This window comes from Stegostoma tigrinum, chromosome 15 (genome assembly GCF_030684315.1).
Source record: "Stegostoma tigrinum isolate sSteTig4 chromosome 15, sSteTig4.hap1, whole genome shotgun sequence".
Taxonomy (NCBI): domain Eukaryota; kingdom Metazoa; phylum Chordata; class Chondrichthyes; order Orectolobiformes; family Stegostomatidae; genus Stegostoma; species Stegostoma tigrinum.
The window spans coordinates 47210043-47231391 of NC_081368.1; the positions used below are offsets into that span (position 1 = coordinate 47210043).

At 41.6% G+C, this 21349-nt stretch overlaps 1 protein-coding gene across 21 annotated transcripts in view; it reads right to left on the reverse strand.

The window, feature by feature from the left end:
• LOC125458746 (Krueppel-like factor 8) overlaps positions 1-21349 on the reverse strand; it is a 178608-nt gene that overhangs the window by 25642 nt on the left and 131617 nt on the right. For all 21 annotated transcript variants that reach the window (XM_048544328.2, XM_048544327.2, XM_059651462.1 and 18 more), the window contains 2 exons: positions 8450-8588; positions 7927-7980 (listed from right to left, as the gene is read on the reverse strand). In XM_048544328.2, the coding sequence (XP_048400285.1) occupies positions 7927-7980; positions 8450-8588 (193 nt within the window). The remainder of the gene's footprint in view (positions 1-7926; positions 7981-8449; positions 8589-21349) is intronic.

Consider the following 21349-nt stretch of genomic DNA (forward strand, 5'->3'; position numbering starts at 1 on the left):
ACTACTTACTGAGGTTCTACCTGTCCCCGGTGTTGCGAAGGATGGGCCTGGCCTCGTTGCCGCGGAACGCTCTGAGTAGTTGGACCGTCCCGTACCACCTGTCCTTTGTGGAGAAATTTTTGAAGGGAAACACCTTTGACCACAAGGCCGTCAGGCAGTGGTCAGCACGTACTATCCTCGAGACCCTTCGGGAAAAGGAGAGGGTGGATCCCGTCGTGTGGTTCCCCACGCAGACTGCCAAAGTCGTTTGGCAGAATGCCTCATCGCCAGAACTTTCAAACAAGCACAAGGACATTGCTTTGCTGGTAGTGAGAGGGGCTCTGCCAGTGAGATCCTTTATGCATGCCTGGAATCTCTGCGCCACCGCACGCTGCCCTCGAGGTGGCTGCGGGGGGGACGAGACTGTTGATCACCTCCTTCTGGAGTGTGTCTATGCGCAGGAGGTCTGGAGGGGAACGCAGTATTATTTGTCGAGGTTTGTCCCGAGCAGCTCCGTGACACGGGACTCCATGCTCTACGGGCTGTTTCCCGGGACGCACACCGAGACCAACATCAACTGCGCCTGGAGGACCATCATTGCGGTGAAAGACGCTCTTTGGTCTGCCCGCAACTTGCTGGTCTACCAGCTGGAAGAACTGACCCTGACCGAGTGTTGCAGACAGGCGCACTCCAAGGTCCAGGACTACATGCTGAAGGACGCACTAAAGCTTGGGGCAGCCGCCACCAAGGCGCTGTGGGGAAAGACCACTGTATGAAACCCCTCGTCCAGAATAGGAAAAAGGACCCTATCTGGTAACTGGGCCCAGCTGGCGCCTTCCCCAACTGGTCAGGGGGCCAACGGGGACTGTGCGGGGAGACGACTGCTGGGGTATTTGCTTTGCTATTTTTTCTTCTTTGTTTTTTTCCTTTAGTTGGTGTATGTACCCACTGGGTAACCTGGAGCGGCTTGCATGACTGGGTAGGTGTATAAATATGTTTTATTTTTTGTACATCTTATGAATAAAGTATATTTTTTCAAATTAAAAAAAAAAGTGACGAAACGTCTGAAAACTAACCTTCCAGCTCAGCGAGCAAACTCACATCCAGAACCTCAACCTGAGCTACAAATCTTCCCAAAACTCTCTGGGTGTCACCACCCAGGTCACTGCACCACTTTAGTGCCGTGCTTTTCTTGTTAAACATTCCAAGTATCCCTCACATCAGCCTTTCCTATCACCTCACTGTTTTGTTTCAAGCCTTCTTTATAGCCCTAGCTATAGGATTTGCCCGTGCATCAATCGCAATACAATTCAAGTGAAAGTTATCCGAATGGTGTAGCTCCTGTTCTCTCCAGCTGCAACAACTGCAAGTAAAAAACTAAAATTGCTGTGGAAACTCAGGTCCGGCGGCTTCTGTAGAGAGAAACCAAACTTAATGTTTCAAGTTTAGTGCACCTTCGTCAGAACAATAGGGATGCTGGTCTTGAAATGGCTGCCATGGATCACAGTGGTGTCGACATTGACATCTGCAACATATAATCCGTCTTGCTGCCTTTATGGTGATCAACTATTCAAGTTTACAAGTATCACTCAACTACCGTCCACAGTTATACCAAATAGATCAACTGGAAAACCCATAAATTGAATCCAATACTTGTCTCTCCAGTCCTAGTTGAGCTACTGATCAGGTTTTAGAGGATTCAAGTCTTAAATCCACCAATCCCTTCGCTGTTCACCAACTTAAAACCTTGAATATTGATCAGCTCTCTACGGAGTGGCCTTTGAGCATTCAGGCAGCACTCTGCAGACATGAGATTGAGAAGTGAGCTAGGAATTGCCTCCGTAGAAATAACTGCACTGTTTGAACATCTCCAAAATCAACAATGCAAGGTGAGGAGGAGGAGGAAAGAGGTGCCACAGTTATCCTCACATGGAAGGACAAAGTACCTTGTCAGGGGTGAGGTTCTCAGATGAATGGAGCCATCAGATATACTTTAAAAATGCTTGGATCTTGTTTTCTACAGGTTCAAGGTTTCGCTCCAACCTAATTAGATGAAGGTACTGCAAGTGAGAGGCGAGGTGATGGCCCAGCAGTATTATCGCAAGACCATTAATCCAGGAAACGTTCTGGGGACACTGGCTCAAATTCTGCCATTGCAGATGTTGGGATTTGAATTCAATAAATATTTGGAATTAAAAAGAAGATGACCATGAATTGATTGTCAGAAAAAACCTTCTGATTTTCTATATGTCATTTAGGGGAAAACACTTTCGTCTTGTCCTGGTATGGCCGACATGTGACTCCAGACCCACAGTGATGGGGTTGGGTCTCAACTGCCTCCTCGGCAATAAGCAATGAATAGATGCTGGCCTAGCCAGCAATACCCATATCCTGCGATAGGATATTTTAAAAAACCTCTTCCCAGAACTCTTCAGTGATGGTCCCCTCCTTCCCTAAAAAGATCGCTCAATTCAAAACCATTTGCAACACCACTGGAGATTCCAAAGTTGGTGGGCTTGCACAGAACGTTCGGGCTCTGCACAACAAAGACAGCCATAAGCAATGTTTTAATTAGTATTGCTATTCTAACCCATCCTTCTAGGACAATCAATCCAATGGCACAGTCTACCATAGTCCAACTTTGCAGGATGTGTGTTTCGGTTGTTATTGAGAGATGAGTCACACTTTTAATGTCATAAAGAAATTACTCATTAACTTGATGTAGAATCTTCTTATGATGCACATGCAACACTTATGCAGGTTAAGAATAACACAATCTCTTCTGTGACCATAGGACTAAGCAGTTTTCATCAGAACTGAGGCAAAATGGTCTATTTTTCTCTCATTGTTGTGGCAAAGCAAAAGCTCAAGGAAAAAGTAATGGATTCGGTTCCAACATCTCAGCCCAAGGCATGTTTCTCAAACTGAACGATTATTTAAAATAATGGTCATTTAGGACCAATGAACAGTACATACAGCCTAATGAGACACTGCAGCTACTACAGAGGCCAGAACAGTAAGACAAGGAGTATGCGCTTACTCTCACTTTCTCCTTTCTCTTCTTCCCTCTCTTCTTTTACAGGAGGAGTTCTGTTTAGATTCACAGGCACTTGAATTGACTGATTCAAAATGGGTAAATGGACTGGCATGAAAGACAGAGTGAAAATTAAACAGCCCCTCTCTCACGCATATACACACACTCCCAACCCCTACCCTTGTCTCAGGTGTACCTACCAGGCAAGCGATATGACTGAAATATCACTCCTTAGAAAACAAGTTCTTCAGCCAATTATCAAAGAATCGATTTTATGACATATATAAAATTATCCTTTTTTACGGAATTAAAGCAACATGAGCAGCAGAGGGCACCATTGGCAATCTTTCCCCTACTTGGGTAAGATGCGATTAAATCAGCTTTAGTGCAAGTCGACAAAGAGACTTAACCTCCTTATGAGAAACTTGGCCAGCAGCCTGCTTCCTGCTGTTTCAATGCGTACAGCCTAAGCTGCACACAGACAGACACTTGCGTAACATGTTTACCTAGGAAGGCCGTTTCAGCTGGGAGGGGTAAGCTAACATTGGCCCTTCCCCTTCCCTGCTGGGTGTGCACAGTCTGAAAACCAAAAACTTGTTCCAGTTTTTGAAATCAAACCTTGTTTATTTGAATGCTTTCACAATGTTACAAATAACATAAGTAAAACTATATTAAAAAAAAATCACATTTGCCCGCTGACACAATGCTAAACATACTTCCACCTGTATTGTGCTGGTAGTGAAATCATTAAAACGGAAGTTGGTTTACTAATTGACCTGAAGACCTTAAGGCTAAAATAGAAATGGACAAATGTAAATTGGTGCCCCGAAATTGGTACATGGACCAAGAGGGTGCCCCAAATCATTGGTAGTACTCTGCTGAGCCCTTTCAATCCATCTTTTATTGATATTTTATTTCTTTATCAAACCACAGAACCCTGTCTCCATAGTCTTTTGACACCTGTGTGTTTCTCCATCGGTGGAGTGTGTGTGTTGGGGGCAATAATGAGACAGGATGTGCAGTGTGATGTGGCTTACTGAGCAAGTTTAGCACTGACATACCAAGTGTGACATCAGGATGTGGTGCACTCTGACCCGATAACTGAAGCCTGCTGTACAGTGACAAGGCGTGGCAAGCAAGCACTGTGCACTGGGACACAGAAGGGATCGCTTGAGTGCGGGCTGACTACAGAAAGCAAACAACAGATTTTGGGTGAGTAAACACCACATGATCATTACCCCAGTGGGCTGGTGATGTCACTGGAATGCTGAGGCGTCCCACTCCTCTGCCAGGTTATTCGTGCAGTACATAACGCACATTGAAACTTAGCTCAACATCACAGTATTAACTCCTCAGGAGCACAGTGCTGTGGCTGCATACACCACTTCCTTATTTGTTTCCATCTATAGTATGGCTCGATCCAATGGGTGAGCCATTCTATCTCAGAGTGAGATGGATGATGTCTTCACTGAGATCATTGGAAAGCTTAAACTCTTCTTCTCCCATAAAAGTTATTGCGGCTAAGTTACTCAAAAATTTCAAAATAATGATGAATCTCTCTCATGCAAGGATGTTAAAGAAATCTATGGAGAAGGTTAGCAAATAGAGTTGAAGTACAGTCAATCCTTAACTGAAGTACAAAACAAGCTCAAAGTGTTAAACGACACATCCTTGATCCCACCTTCCTAACCGAGTACTGCCCTTCATTCTCATTCTTCTTCACCATAATTCTTTTCATTTTCCCTCAACCTGTTTATTTGTGAGATTATTTTGGTTCTGTTTAGTTCCAGGAGATTTTCATTTTCTGATGTAGTTTGTACTTTAGCCTTTCCTCTGGTTTGCTCTGGATAAGTGCACTGTACCATTTGGTTGGAAGAGCACAGTAATCTGCAACTACTATTACTGAACACATGCAACTTTGCCCAAAGGCTGTGCTAATCAAAAAACCTTTAGGACACAAAAGGAGTCAACTGCAGGGTTGTCTTTCTTCTCGAGGTGACGACGCAATGCAGAGCAGTGTAAGGCTCTTGTCTAATTTACACCAGCAGCCAATCACCAATGAGCAACCTCCAATTAGTCAGATGTTTCTATACTTATGTCTCGGGGTGTTTGAGGTGCAGTGGTAATGTCCCTACCTCCGGGTAAGAAAGGTCAAGTCCCAATTTCCTCAGGAGGTGTGTCATAACATGTCAAAAGAGCTGGTTAATTAAAAATAACCCCATGATGTCTTGTGATCCTTTCTCACTGAAGCACACAGATAGTCAGGATCACCTCCTGTGTTTCTATTCTTTTCCTGGGCCTGACCGGCCTACCACGAGATTGAAGAGGAGACAGTAAAGACTGCAGATGCTGGAATCTAGAGCCAATAAACGTGAAGCTGGAAAAGCTCAGCAGGTCACACAGCATCCGAAGAGCAGGAAAGTCAATGTTTTCGGCTGAAATGTTGACTTTCCTGCTCCTCGGTGCTGCGTGGTCTGCTGTGCTTTTCCAGCTCTACGTTTACTGACACAAGAATGAAGAACTTTTATTTGCTGAAATCAGAGGGCTGCTGTCATTCATTGGAATAGATCCCAGTGGGAAACAGCAGCTTCAAAGGCAGCAGAAGGGAAGGTGATTAGTGGTGGAGGAGGAAGAGAGGGAAGTTGACAAGTGAAAAGATGTGAAAAAAATGCTCTCTTGTAAAATAAAGGAGTCAAACATTTAAACTGTAACATTATTGAAGGTCAACAATCTTGCTTGGAGATGATCTCATACAAGACTGAATTTTATTTAATTTCATTAATAATATGGATTTTGTTTAAACATAGGCTTAATGAGCACACTGTAGTAATGCTACCTTCATGTGTTGCCAAGACAACAGCCATTTGAGATGTAGTATTCTATTTTTAGTACTTTTTAAAAATAATGCACTCATATTCACACATTGTGATTCTGCATCAGTCCACTGCCAATAACAAAGCCTGTACTAGTACTTCAGATGGAGCTTCCAAATCTTTCTTTTAATTGTGGACAATGCTGACAAGGACAGTGTTTATTGTCCTTCAGAAGGTGGTGATGTGCTACCTTCTTGAACAACCACAATTCTTTGATTCTGAAGAGTTAATGGACTTGAAATGTTAACTTTGCTTTCTCCTCACAGATGACTGCTGAGTTTTGCCACTTTGGCCAGCAATTTCAATTTTTGTTTCAGACCTCCAGCATCTTCAGCTCTGCTTTCATAACGCAATCTACTGGGTCATGACCAGCCACTGAACTCAGTTGCAGGATTTTAAAGCAATGACATTTAGGAGAATGGGCTGTTTGTGATATGGAGAGAACTAACAATTGGTGGCATTCCCATAAATCTTGTGCACTTTTTTTTATGCTTTTTTATATTCTTCCTCTTCAAATATGTCCCCATTGTCTTGTGGATACACTAAATTTGCATTACCTGCAATAACCACAAACGCTAGGAACTGCGGGTACATCTTAATGCTACTAAATAATAGTCAGACTCCACCCTCTATTCTGCAGTGGTATGTTCACCCATTCTTATAGGCTTCAAGTTAACAGCCACTTGGGTGCCAGGGTGGAATGAAGCAGATGCCGGCTTAACCCACACATTCATAAAATCTCAACTCTATTTATTCTCTTATTCTCCCAGGAACTCAAAACAGGTTGATCAGGAATCCATGCGATTGAACTCTTTTGCATGTTAATCTGAAAAGTAAATAGTCAAGAGAATACTATTTAAAAAAAGGCAAAATGTATGCCTCAGGGTGTAAAGGTAGAGTCTGTTGTTGCACTAGTCCATTGGTTCTTGACTTGATTCCTCTGCTGTGTGCAGATGGTTGATCTGAGCTGTGGAACAACAATTGTTATCCTGTTCCTTGGCTAAGAACTAGGAGGGAAATATTATACAAACCCCACAATATCAGTATAATATCAGTAAAACTGTATTGATAATCTCCTGACAATTAAACTACTGCTAACACCAATGGATAAGTCACTTGAAAGGTGTAGTTCAGCATCTAAGCAACATGTCCACAGTTACAATTTATGTACGTAAATAATAACTTAGAAAAGTAAATCTACTTTGTAGCAAGAGGTTAGTAGAATCTGTTAGATCACATGGCTAATTGTACACCATTCCATGAATTTACATTGCTTTTCAAATTTTTCTACCTGCATTATTTTCACCCCCTCATCTGGAAGTATCTCTTTGGAGCTTGACTTGCGCATAAGAAGTAGCTGCTCTCCAAGCCCCTTTGAATTAGCCAGTACACATGAAGCCTTTGACTACAGAGTCATCTCAGATCAGAATTTGTCACCGAAATCTGTATACAGGGGCTTACAGCAGGGGTTACTGTATAATAAGTCAGGAAACTAGTCTGCTTTTTACCCCTTCACTCATCTAGGGATCCTGCAGCCAAATGTAGTTTCCCATCAGCTGCCCTGATTGAAGTCAGCTGGCCGGATGCAGGATTGTATTACAATCTTTCTGATCTTCATCATTGCTCTTTCCATTTTGACTTTTCTTCCCTTTTCCAAATTGAATACTGAACGGTGGTACAGGCTCAACCAGCCAATTGGCCTACTGCATCTATTTTGTATGTTTCTAGGTTTCCCACATCCACAGTTCTTTAGTATTTCCAAATAGCTCCCTGGATTACTTCCTTGTTGAGATAGGAAAGAGTGGACAACTCTTAGACCTGCTCTTCAACAGTCCTCCCTAACTCTTACAATTAGCAAGTTCCTGCTCTCTGCTTTGTACGTGACATCAACTATGAACCAGCATCTGGGAAGTCACAGGAGTAGCAGGAAATTTCAAGGAAACGTTGCCTACTGCAAACACATGGGTTACCTCTTCCGTGACTGTAACAAATGAAAGCAGAAAGCTACAACAAAATAGCTGCTGTCCTGTCTCAACTCACCTGTATGGATCGTCCAGCAGCCGGCTCGGGTCAATAGGCCACACCGAGTCCTCCCTGGGGAAATGAAAGCAAGGAGCTCTGCTCAGTCACTTCTATCATGGTTTTTAATCTGAGGCACTCACAGTACAATGTGGACAACCTGCAAGCAAGGAACTCAAAAACAGCACAGGCTTACATATGTTCCCAAAACGTTTGCCTCATTGAAAGAAATTACATTTGTAATTTATTTTATAATTATTTGGAGCTGTTGTGGTCTCACAGTGAGGCTATGAGAGAACCTGTCCCCCTCTCAGGAATTTCAGGTACAAACACAGCATAGTGCCCAACTTATGGAAACTATCATTTCAAGGCACAGGCAATACACACTAAATAAGTCACACATCAGATAACTGGAGGTGAGCCACTAGCAGTATTAACCACAAAGGCAGAAGTCTCGGGTGTGGTATGCAATCCTGGCAGTTGGGATTATGTAATAATTACAACAGCAAAGTAGAAGGCAGCAACAGACAGTGACATTACTTACTCTCTCATAGACCCTGATAAATTGAGAATGGCAGAACTGCTCTCATGAATACTATCGAAGGATATATTGGGGGAGTCATCATCTTCCTCACTATCTGTTTTAGTCTCCGTAGGGGACATAGGACTCTGATCAATTCTCACTGCAAAGAAAAAACAGACGCACAATGAAACAGAATGTAACAATAAAGACACAAGTTTGCTTTACAGTTTACTGAAAACCGATAGCACAATCCATTTGACAACTGCACTAACATTTTCCCAAGAATTCAAACTTGAGATCTGCATTTGTTCCCTTCACCCCAAAATCTCTAGTCAAGCCCTACTTCCTGAAAAGTCTCCTCCTTTCTCCAACTGTTTTCACATTTGGTCTGCAGCACAGTAAGGATGCCCATATAAGCTGCCAAATTTCTTAGGAATGCTATTTCATACATTGAAGCATTACGGCAAATATTATTATGCTGTTCAAGTGAACAGACACCTGAACTTCAAGGTCCAGGGAGAGGTCAATTATTTCTCTGGGGGCTCTCATCTTCCAAAGACAGAAAACCCAATCGGAAAATGCCCGGCTTTCTTCCCCAGTTCAACTTCTGACTCTTTAAATGTGTGATATCTGAAATGCAGCATCCGGCAGGTGGTGGGCACACCGCAGACTGGAAGCTTATACAGATACAGACATATAGTTAGATAAAATTCAAAGCTGCAACAGGAATGTATCAGCTTACATCAACCAAGGATAACTGTTGAACCATCCGTCAAAGAGCCTTTTTCCCTTTAAACTAAAATGTTTTTGTTAGCTTTAACATTCTGCTTTTGGCAATCATTTTTACCTTTACAGTAGAGAATACTTCTTGAAATCCTTTTGTACTCAGCTAGGCCTTTACTTTTATAAATACTGTCTCATTATTTTTAATACCATAGATCCTACTGCCAAGCAGTGGGGGCTGACTGAGCATGATGGTGTAAAAGTGTACTGATGATCTCTGGGATAGTAGGAACTGCTGATGCTGGAGTCTGAGATAACAAGGTGTGGATCTGGATGAACAGAGCAGGCCAGGTAGCATCAGAGGAGCAGGAAAGCTGATGTTTCGGCTCTGGACTCTTCTTCAGAAATGGGGGAGGGGAAGGGGACTCAAATAAATAGAGTGGGGGGGCGATGATGGAAGGTCGATAAAGGAGCAGATAGGTGGAGAGAAGACAAACAGGTCAAGGAGGCGGGGTTGAAGCTCGTAGCTAGGAAGTCAGGGTAGGGGGCTGGTCAGTGAGCTGGGAGGAGTGGATAGGTGGGAGAAAAGACGGACAGGTCAAGGAGGCAGGGATGAGCTGGACTGGTTTTGGGATGAGGTCGGGGTGGAGAGATTTTGAAGCTTGTTAAGTCCACATTGATACCATTGGGCTGCAGGATTCTGAATCAAGTCACTCAATAGATAGTCTCAACTCTGAGCTGAGTCTGCTCCGCTCTTCAGTAACACTTCTGAAACTCCTTCCTTCTTGAAGTGAGAAAATGTACTGTGTAGTGTGGTAAAAGTCAATACAAGTCTGCAAAGTCTGAAGTTTTATATCTAATTTTATGTTGAATTTGTAAATGAGTAGTAAAGACACAATAATTAAATTTTACAGTTCCAACTCTGAAGCTGACAGTGATTTTCATTGGTTTTGATACTACAATCAAGGCATTTAAGATGAGGACACAATACAATGTAACGTTGGAGTTCTGAAGAACTCTGGGCCAAAACGATAGCTTTGATTTCTCTCCAGATGCTGCCAGACCTGCTGAGTTTTTCCTCCAATTTCTGATTTTGATTCTGGCTGCCAGGATCTGTGGTTGTTTGGATTTTTTGTGTAATATAATATTTATCTGGTAAATACATCATAGTCTATGGATCTCCATTGTGGTGTATCATATTGCATTCTACAAAATGAGCTCTGTACATACTGAACTAGTGATAAGACATTTGAAGGTGGATTTTTACTGGGTTCTCCCAATTATCCACCACAGCTTGAGACACAAATACCAATGAGACAGTGCGAACACAGCAATTTAAAAAACGGTATAAGAGATTCAACAATGTTTTCACTTGTCAAATGGTTTCAATCCTATCTGTACAGTTATTCTTCATACCATACATTTGCCATAAAGCAGTCTGCTATTGAGTAACAGAAATAAATTACAAAGTCATTGATGATATGATGCAATGTAATTCAGTCCATCACACGCTGGCTTCAAACATGAGCTGCACCGTACTTCCAACAGGGTTTAGCTGTTAGTTACTGCAATGATGTGTGTTGTTTCTTGGTCCCCTGGTACAGCTTGTACACTACTAATGTGGAAACGCAGGAAGAAGAGCCTGCTCATTAACCACACTGAGGGTTCACTCTCTGTCTGTGGAAAATGCAGCTTGACTTTAATGCTCTCTCATACAGCTTATTTTTATTTTTGAAAGCATGCTCAGTGCCCAAGCCTGTAGGATCAAATATCAGGCAAAGATTAGAGAGGAATATAACACACAATTGTGGTAATTGTGAAACACTTTTTTAATCCAGAAGTTGCCATGTACAAACGAGGACCATGTCCACCTAACTTCCAAAATCTAATCAATACACGTGCCAGCACACACAATCACTGAAAAACTGCCTCAAACTGTGTAATTTTAGATAAATACCTTCTAAAGAATTAAGATAAAATATCTTTATATGGTACTCTTTTCCTCAAATAATTAGAGGAACTAGTGTTGAAAGACAGTGACAGCGCAGCAACTGTTTCTGTTTCCCCCTGTAAGGGGCTGCCACCTCTCTGCCAGCTTATCAGGCAGAGGTCAAAGGCAAAACTTTTAAATGGACTTGCCCATACTTATTTATCCCATATAACATTTAGTGCTACTTCAATTGTAATGTTGCAAATCACAGCACTGAAAACTGTTGCACACAACAAACTGTGTTTATACAGCACTTCAAATAAAATTTAAAATTCCTAAGACACTTCAAAGGAGTGTTTACCAAATAAAATTTGACATTGAGTCCCAAGAGATACCAGGACAGATAACTAAATACTTATTCAACAGTTAGATTTTAAATTGCTCTTTTTCATTAAGATGCTGTCTATCAAGCAAATTCCAGAGCTTAGGGCCCTTGTAGCTTAGGACCCAAACGCCAAAGGATTAAAGCCAGAGGTGATGAGGGGACCAGAACTGGTGCAGCATAAATACCTCAGGAGGTTTGTGGAACTGAAGATGTTTGCAAAGGCAGGAAGGAATAAAGTAAAACCATAAAAGGAACATGAAATCAAAAACAAATGCTGCATTACGGCATTGATTCCAAACTTGACAAGCATGTACCTTTAAGATAGCTACATGCATGACATGTGAAGTTCCAGTATAAAAGTACCCATCTTGCTAGAGTCACTCTCATAACGGAGTCAGTGTTCCTAAGTGTACGTGATGTACAGAAAAGTCAGTAGGTGCAGCATACAGACTGCATGTGTAAGTATATTATGACGTAGCCTCATAAATAGTTAAAGTTGTAAATCAATGTCAAAATATCTGACTTAAGGATGACCGAACTCTCTGGTATGTGTTATGAGGACTAAACATACAGAAAACCACAAACCGCATCATACTGGTAGTAAGTTATGACAACTAATTAGTGCCAATAAGTGGAAGCTGAAAGTTTAGGGAAAAAAGTTGCAACATTCTGGAAGTTGTGAGAAGTCTTTTTTTTCCTAACAGTTATCCAATGTGTCCAATTTAAGGGCTGACAAATAAAACTAAAGGCTACAAACATGTGGTGAAGCACACACAGATACAAGGGGAGTACTCCACCTCCCTCCCTTAAGGAATTAAAGAATTAGAGAATTAGACTCCACTACTGATCCAATTTATATGAAACAATTATTTCAGTGTCAAAAGGATCGCCCTAAAAAGATCACTCAGAATCAAAAAAAAGTTTACACTAAAATGGCTTACCTGTGTCCAGGTGATGGTTAATTCAATGATTTTCTTTTCCCAAAATCAGCACAAAAAGTTTTTAAAATGTGCATTTTTTTTGGCATAATTGCCACCTTAAGCAAAATCCTGCTAATACAAACCTCCAAATCATAAAGGGGCAGAAACATATTTTAGAAAGAGTAGAGAGCAAACAAAAGCACAGAAAAACACTGCAACGAAACAGATTATTACACTGGCATTTTAAAGAGCAAACAGATGGAAAAGAAGTGTAAAAGCATGGATTGGCATTTCACTGGCCTTGTCAGTTATTTTAGTTATTTAAAGAAAACAAGCAATCTTTAAATTTATGGATGAGTGGACAAAGAATAGCAGTCACTTGAATACCTCCTTGCATTGGGCAGCCTGAAGTTAAAGAGAACAAAATTCTCCAGTATGTCTGACAATGACTGTAAACACTGCTGATAACATTCTTCAGAAGATCAGCTTACTGTTTGAGGAAATTACTTAATTCATAGGCAGATGTTGACGCAAAAGTGCAGAAGGTGATTCCCCTGAAGCTAATTTAGCTGGAAGGCTGATGGAACCAGTCATGCTTCGAGATTCATGGAATCTTTTTGGAAGACCTTTCTGAACAAACACAAAGAACAATCAACGCAGCGCTAAATGAACAGCAGAGTTTGAGAGGAAAGTTGCTGGCCAGTAGCATCAGCAAGTGCCCAACTTTGGAACAACTACTGCAGCCATCAACAAGTGCTGAGAGTCATCCTAATTTTGCATGGCTGTATATGTATATAACTATTTCTGATGAAGGGTCTAGGCCCGAAACGTCAGCTTTTGTGCTCCTGAGACGCTGCTCAGCCTGCTGTGTTCATCCTGCCCCACACCTTGTTATCTTGCATCTGCGGTTCCCATTACCTCTGACTGTATATTGTCTTGGGTGAGACTATGTCAGACAACACACAGCTTGCATATGTCAAAGCTGCTTAAAATACAGAAGAAATCCAGTCACCCAGGGAAACTCAAGTTACAACACAATGCTCCACAGTAAAATGTAAGCGGAGAAAACCATAGAACAAAGACAAAAAAGTTCTATCCATGGCATATCACTTCCACAAAGTTAAAGAAGTAACTGTATCCTTATTCAGTCAGCACACGTGGTCAGGCTGACACACCACATGAATGTTATTAGAATGGTTGAAGCCTCTACCTTGATCTGGGTGATATACCCTGAAAGGAATGGACAACATGGTCTTTGTGCCAAGATTGAGGCTGATGCAATTGCAAGTATCATCTCTTTACAGATTTTACAAACTATAAAGGACTGGAAAAACAGCACGGTGATGTCCACACAAAATAAGATGCTTCCATTGGGTCCGATGTAATTTGGAAGCAGTGGCTATATCACTGCATGACGAAACAAGAATTCTAGGCACCAAAGTTCTGGGGACACGGGTTTGAAACCCACCATGCCAGATGGCAAAATCTAAATTCAATAAAAATCTGGAATTAGAAGTTAGCTGAAGGTAATGAAGTAACCATTGCTGATTATTATAAAACAAAAACCCATCTTGTTTAATTGCGTTCTTTAGGGAAGGAAATCTGTTGTTCTTATCTGGCCTGGCCTGGCTTACATGTGACTCCAAACCCACAGCAACGCCCCTGACTCTGCTTTTGAAATAGCTAGGCAAGCCACTGAGTTCCAAGGCAATTGGAGATCGGCTAAAAATGTTGGGCCAGCCAGCAAAGCCCTGCTCTCACAAACTTTGTCCTTATTTGCCACAACTGCTAGATCCTTCAATGGAAAGTGTAACATTTTGCATAACTAAAATAGATTAATCTTATACATTCTATCAGCATGAATCTACTTCTTATTTCAATCCATGAATGAGCAAACACCCCAGGTCACACCAGAATTTATCCATCACCCGACCGATTCGAATGAATTTTAACAGCAATGCAGTTGAAAAATGATGACCATCTCAGCACCGACTCTGCTTTTACATTCACATTCAAGAGAAGGTCAAAATGAAATTGTATTCCCACGGTACAAAACAGCAGCATCCACAAAGACAAGTAATACTTCAATTGGTGCTGCTTTATTATTGTTTTGAAGAACAACAGCAATCTACCTGAATGCTTAGATACTACATGATTGAAGAAAGCACCACAGAAGACTCCTACACTGAACAAACTCCATCCCACTATCAAGGTGACAAATACATTCCCATGCAGGACGCCAACAACAGATACTGGCCCGTGCACCTCTCCTGAAATTATAGGAACTGACAACTTTTTGGGAGATGCTGTTTCTTCAGATTACCATGCGGGTTATCCATCTGCCAGGACATAGTCCAATAATATAGAAAATGTATTAGTCAGAATCTACCAGGTTGTCCTGGCTTCACAGATGGCACCACAGTTCTTGGAAGAACACAACATTAACATGACACAAAGCACCATCATTACATGGCACTATCAAGCAAACATGGTTTCTTTTCAACAGTATAACAGTGTCAAACCAGCATCAACCAAATGCATTTCTTCAGTAAATCTGCTCGTGAAAGGATTTTATTGCACCAAAATTGAATACTTATGGGAAGTGCTTATAATACAAGGCAAAGGGTGGCTTATAAAGTGGTCTCCATTCCTTTAATTTTTTTAGCCGTACACTCTTAGTCGTCAGTGGAAAAACACACTATAATGTAATGAATACAGATCAATTGATCAAGTTGTGTGAAACATGTCAATTCCATCAACCTCAACAGTCAAGATAAACTCTCCATCCACATGAGATTCCTACTGAAGTGTGGTACAAGATTGAAACTAATTGTTTCCATCGCCAACATGTAACATACAGTAAGCACAGAACCCAGACTGCATTTATGAGTCTGAGATATGGGAGTTGCGCAAAGCATGTGTTTTATAAAAAAGGTTCCAGGCAACTGAGTTAAGAACCCAATTAACTATGGTGCAGCTTACACAGACTCAAATATAAAATCACAAATCAACAAAGATTTTTAAAAACAGAAGTATTGCCTGGTTAAGAATAAATGCAGGTCGCGAAACATGAGGTGAATGGTGATCGAGATTTGGAGAGACTAATAGAGATGTAGCCTAGCTTCACAGATTCTTCAATGAGTATGTTCAGAGATTGAAATCTGAAGACTTGCCAGGAAGCACTGGAATATCTTGAGTCTAAAGATGACAAAGGCACAGGTGAAGATGTGAAAAGCAGATGGGCTGAGGCAGGAGCAGAGACAAGCTATGTTGTTAAAGCAGAATTTGGCCAGTGATACCAGGTATTTTAGCGTACAAGTTACTCTTTAGTCTGAAAGTTGAATTACATTTCAGTTCTTAAAACATAGCATGCTGTGCCTCATTTTTCTTGCACCTTCAAAAATGTTTCACCTTTCCCCCACTCTTTTACTATGATCCACTGACTGTACTGGCTGAGTCTGGTAGAAATCTGGTTATGATATCAATTGTGCATCAGTGTCACAACATTTAGGATGCATTATCAACTTAAGATTGGCAGTATAACTCAGTCAGATGATCATATCATACATCCATATCTGTGCATTGGAAAGAATATATCTCCAATGTAACATAAGGTTTAACAGCGATGAGGTGGCTTGACACATCCCATGGATACTATATACAAGTGCAGCCAATGCTATACGTCATTGTACCAGGTTTTCTGGCTGCACCAATTTAGAACTATTAGTTTTAAAGTGCACGTAAGTACTACTTATATGTTATGCGGGTTGCTGGCTATATGACTTTTACAGGCAGTGAGTTACAGATTCCCACCTCCTGGAGTCAAAATTTCTTCCTCACATCTCCTCTAAACCTCTTGCCCTTACCTTAAAACTATGCTCCCAGTCACTGAGCCCACCAAAGGAGAAAGTTCCTTTCTGTCTAGAACCCTCAATTTTATACATTTCAGTAATGTGCTACCTCAGATCTCTGCTGCTGCAAAGAGAAGTAATCCCAGTTCCAATATCTCTTCATATTTAAAACTCAGCCTAGCCACAATTACATAACAAAGTCTAACAGAAAACAGAAGAAAGAGATATTGCGCCAAATGATCAATTGTTTCAAAAAGAGGTAGGGTTTCGGGGAGAAAGAACAGTGGGGAAGTGAGCAGCTTCACCGAGGGAATGCCAAAGATTAGGACACCAGCATCTGGTGGAATGGACACAAATTGTAAAGTGATCCAAATCAGAGATACGTAAAGAGGCCAGAATCAAAGGTATGGAGGTACCTAGGTGAGATTTGGCAGTGCTTAACTGGAAAACAATGTAGATTAGAAAGCACAGGAATAAGAACATCAGAAACAGGAGCAGGTATAGGCCATATGGCCTATCAAGCCTACTGTGCCATTCAATTTGATCACAGCTGATCTTTTTGTGAACTCAGCTCCATTCACCCGCCTGCTCACCATAACCGTCAATTCCTTTACTGTTCAAAAATCTACCGTTGCCTTAAAAACACTCAGCAGGATAGTCTCAACTGCTTCAGTGGCAGAGAATTCCACAGATTCATAACCCTTTGGGTGAAGAAGTTCCTCCTCAACTCAGGCCTAAATCTGCACCCCCTTATTTTGAGGCTATGCCCCTAGTTCTAGCTTCACCTGCCAGTGGAAACAACCTCCTTGCGTCTATCCTATCTATTTCCTTCATAACTTTCATTGACAATGGGTGTACGGATCGAGGTGTATATCAGGTAGGTGTTTTTGATGAAATCAGGTTTACAGAACATCGGAGCCTGTCCGTCTGGGCGTATGTTCAAACTATTAAGAAATAATCAACAAGGACTTCTACAGAAGATGTGCTGAACAGTCTGATGACATTATGGAAATGGATATGGTTGGTTTTAGAGATGATACAGATGAATGGCTGGAAGCTCACTGAGGTTAAATAAGGCATCTGGGTTATGACCAGTCTGACTCAGTCTCAAACAGTTCCCAGGGAGAGCAATGTGGTTAGTGACTCAGGAATGAGGTTAGTGGCAGGGTTAAAATACATCTTGGTCCATTCCTTATCTACTCCCAATGCCTCCCTACATCCTTAAGGCACCATGAAATCACCTTCTTAGATAACAAAGTGTAGAGCTAGATGAACACAGCAGGCCAAGCAGCATCTTAAGAGCTGAAGTTCCTGCTGACTTTCTCCCTCACTGTCCAAGGCTTCAGATACACCTTCCAGGTGAATCAGCAATTTACCTGCAATTTACTCAATCTAGGTCTACTGTATTCACTGCTCACAATGTCTATATTGGGTAGACAAAACACAGGCTGGAACAGGCTTTGCGGAACACCCACATTCTGTGTGTAAGAATGACCCTGAGCTTCCAATGCCCTGTCACTTCAACACACAACCATACTCCCTGGCCAACATCTGTCTCAGGCTTACTGCAGTGCTCTGGTGAGAGTTAGATCAATCTGGAAGAACAGGTTCTCATTTTCTGCTTGGGGACCCTGCAAACTTTTCAAGGACTAGATATTGAGTTCAATAATCTCAGGCCCTGAACACCTTCTGCCATGTCCTTTACTGAGCTCCAGACTCCAGGCCTGGTCATGATTTGGGCAGTTTTAATCACAGCCAACCCATTTTCACTCATTAACAGTCCCTATTAGAATTTTCTCTTTCTCTCTGGCTCACCCTTACACAATCCTTTGTCTGCTCAATTACAGTTCTTTTTCCCTGGGCTTCATCTTCACGTATTTTACTCCGTCCCCTCTTCCCCACCGCACTCCCCTAACCTTCAGCATACACACCACCTCTTCCTAGCTACAATCAGTTCTGATGTAGGGTCACTGGACCCAAAACGTTGACTCTGCTTTCTCTCCACAGGTGCTGCCAGACCTGTGGAGTAGTTTATCTCTGTCACAGTTATGCACGATGATATTTGTGACTTTGCGATGAGCCGTTTCAGTACGTAGCAGGGAATGGAAACCTATTTAGAGGGATTCAAACACAGAGCTTTGGGAAAGATTAGCTGAGACTTAAGAGGCAGCAACATACAAAAGGATTTTGAAGAGGAAACAGAGCTTCAGATGGAATAAGAGGCTGCAAAGACAGAGGAATCAAAGGTTTTTCTGTGAAAAGCAGTGACAGTAGTGGACTTAAGTCTGGGCAATGTCAGAGAACCATTAAAACATCAGCTAAGAGCTAAAGGAAGGAAGCTTGAGTGGTCAGCTGATTAGTGAGAATAGCTATGTTCTCTTCCTCATATACCTTACTGAAGAGAGAAGCAAAAGAAAGGGATAAGTTCAGTGCTAGTGTTGGAGGGAGACTTAGTGGAAGTTTAAGTCGTTGGATAAGAGGAAGTGAACACAGGAAGTCAGAGATGCCTAACAGCACAATGTACTGCAAAGTTATTTCTGCCCAAAGTATAAATTTGAAATTTTCTTAAAGCATTAACTTTCATGGTAACTGATAAACTATAATTATGACAAAATCCCTCTAACACACAGCTGTACCTATTACCACAAGGAATACATAGCCAAATTAATCATATTGTTGTTTGAAAATAGGGCTTACCCCTTACAATCGCAATTTAAAAGCAACTTGGACAGAATATTTACAAGAAATTGGCTAAGTGCTAATTCTGGCAGGTTTTATGAGACTTTCTCTTTCTGAACTCTAATGAGGTTTTAAACATGATTCTCTAGAACATGTCTCATTGGTTATTCACTATGAATCTATAGTACCCTGCTTGTCCCACCTTCCCTTTAGCCAAAGCCAGAAGTAAACGCCACTACCAGAACTTCCCAGCATTCCTGACACCAACAACGTTTTTAAATCTCAATCATGTACCATGGTCAGGCTCAGCCAGCCCTCAGAAACCCCTCACTCTGCATGTACTATGACAGGAACCCAAATGAAATGCTTCTCAGGGCATAACGGTGACATTCCACTGCATGTACAAGTGCACATTCATAAATGTTCTGTTGTTTAGCAGAACAAGCTGTACAGGCTACCTATCCTTGGTCTCAATTCATGTTAGAAGCTCATTCAAGGAAGTTTCACTTTTCCTCAAAATGCCTAAATTATGCCATCAGCATAGTTTTGCCATCCGTGGTGCAGCCCTGCCTCCCAATGAAGACAGGTGATTGTGATGGTCAAAGATACCAAAGCCCCCCCAGCCCCCTTCCCTTTGGATTGTTTACACTGGACATACAGGACTGACTGCAACCCACTCTCTGGACTGAAGGGATAACCGACTGATCGTGTCCAAGCCCCTGGCCTGGCACAGGACAATGGCTTACTGTGCCAACAGCCCCTGACCTGGCTGGCGACTACTCCCCAGAGAGTTTGAGACATGACGATTTAGCTGAAGCATATGCTGCATAAGGTGCTGGAAAATGCTGTAGGTGTGAGACTGACATAGCAGAGTGCGGTACAGCAACATACCCACTCCCTTGACTGATCACTGAACATTCATGACAAGCTGCCTCACTTTGTGCTTTCATTAAACAGCAAGGCAAAGTAGAAGTACCGTGTGCTTTTAAGCTGCAACAAAAAAAGCGAGACAAGGAAAGCAAAGATGCTGTGAACATCCAAGCTGACTTAAAGGGCTTATGCGCTAAGACAGCAAGTGAAGAATCCTGAGATGTCACCTGCTCCATACAAGAGATGGGCGTTTCAGTGTTTGAAGTGGCTTAGAAGGACCACAGTAATGATTGGTGCTCAGTGCCTTGAAACGGCAGTACTGAGTTGCAGGATTAGATTGTAAGTGGGTTGGAAATGTACCATGAGGGTATGGCAAAGCTGATATAAGTTCAGTATTAATGTCCATGGGATCATGAGAGGTCACTAACAAAGAATGCACCTTGTGATGGTAGTGGCTACTATCCAAGATGGAGGCCTGGAGAAGGAGGCAGGCAATTGGAGTAACTAGCTAACCGCTCTGTATTGTCATACTTAGTTTCTATCCAGCAGGTACGAAAGTGGATAATTGGAATTAACGAAGCAAAATTAAGTAATAATAACATGTTAATAGTTCCAAATAGGCTTCTTGCCACTCATTAGTGAGTTTCTTATCTGGCCACTTTCCTGCTGGGACTATGTTTATACTTTCTCCCACAACATAAAAAAAACTAGACAACAGACATTTACTACAACTATTATGTACAAACGTTACATTCTTCAGTTACACAAGTGTTGAGCTAATATCATGGTACTGTGTTACAACAGAGGAGGACAGATCCAGAAAGGTGTCATGCTTTTCGTGATTCAGGGTAAGATGGAGTATGAGATCTCTGTTAACAAAATCTATTTTCTAATCAATTTGTTTGGAGATGGAGATGTTATTACACACCTCTAGAACAGGTGGGACCTGAACCTGGGCCTCCTGGCTCAAAGATAGATATGCTATCACTGCACCACAACAGCCTTTGAGACCTTTGTATTCTCAAGCCTCATGCAATCATGCAGTGATGATATCGTGAGCAGGTCTCTTAAAAGTATATTAACATACTGACCAGGAGACATAACACAAAAAGTGTATCAAAAGGCCTTTATTGGATGTCAGGCTTAAATAAGAGGCACAATATACTACACAGAATACCCAGCAAACAAAAGTGTAAACTCATCAACATCTTTGCCTTGACTGACAGTTACTGCAACAAAAATAATGACTAAGTGTCTGACTGCTTTTCCCTCAAGTTGGGCATCCTACAGTAAAATACCACAATTACAAGCCAACACTTTCCACAACTGGAATGATTCCCCATGGACTGAATTAGTTATTTTCCAAAATACCTTTTTAAAAAAACATGCAGGAAATTCAAGTTCCAATTTTACATAAATCTGCAGTGTTGTACCTGAATCTTCAATCACAAGGTCAACTGCCTGCCAATACGGAAAAAAAATCAATTGCAAAATTAATTTGTTCACTCAGTAAACAGAAGATATGGAGCACAACTTTGTTGCAGAAACCTTCACATTATTTCC